This window comes from Corvus brachyrhynchos, unplaced genomic scaffold, assembly GCF_000691975.1.
Source record: "Corvus brachyrhynchos isolate BGI_N302 unplaced genomic scaffold, ASM69197v1 scaffold443, whole genome shotgun sequence".
In the NCBI taxonomy this organism is placed as follows: Eukaryota; Metazoa; Chordata; class Aves; order Passeriformes; family Corvidae; genus Corvus; species Corvus brachyrhynchos.
The window spans coordinates 253,601-254,219 of record NW_008237220.1 but is presented as its reverse complement, the minus strand read 5'-3'; the positions used below and the strand labels follow the sequence as shown (position 1 = coordinate 254,219).

Here is a 619-nt window from a genome sequence, read left to right as displayed (position 1 = left end):
GGGATGGGGTGGGGAAGGGCAGCCTCTCCTCCTCCCACCACCTCCCACCATGCAGCCTGCTCCAGATTCCCATGGAGATTTGGAAGCACTTTTCTCCTGGTATATACAGAGAACAGCTCTGCCCATGCGGATCCTTACCATGCCTGCAGAGAAGAAGGAGCAGGAAAGCTTGGAGGAAGAGGCCGGAGTTTTCCAACTGCCCTGGGCTCCTACTGCGGGCAGGTCTCCCCATTCCCATCCATGCAGAGCTTGGGGGGTCTCTCACCCGCCAGCAGCTCCCAGCTTCATTCGGCAGCTCCCCTGGAACCAGAGCTGGGATTGGAGAGAGACCGGCAGACGGGACTAAGAGGGGCCCTGCAGCCGCCAGCAGGTCCAACCCAGCACTTCCAAGGCCACCACTTGTCCCCAAGTGGCACATCCACACGGCTTTGAACACTCCCAGGGATGTGACTCCACCACTGCCCTCGGCAGCCTGTGCCAGGGCCTGACCACCCTTTTCATGAGGAAATTTTCCCTGATATCCAACCTAAACCTCCCCTGGTGCTGCTTGAGCTGTTTCCTCATGGTGTTGTTGAGCCCTCCGCTCCTCCCTCACTTTGGGGACACCACATGTGGGATC

General features: G+C 59.3%; 1 protein-coding gene across 1 annotated transcript in view; it reads right to left on the bottom strand.

The window, feature by feature from the left end:
- Window positions 1–619, bottom strand: part of LOC103612067 (hemojuvelin) — a 4,370-nt gene that overhangs the window by 1,792 nt on the left and 1,959 nt on the right. The window contains exon 2 of the mRNA XM_017728871.1: window positions 5–300. Within this exon, the coding sequence (XP_017584360.1) occupies window positions 5–300 (296 nt within the window). The remainder of the gene's footprint in view (window positions 1–4; window positions 301–619) is intronic.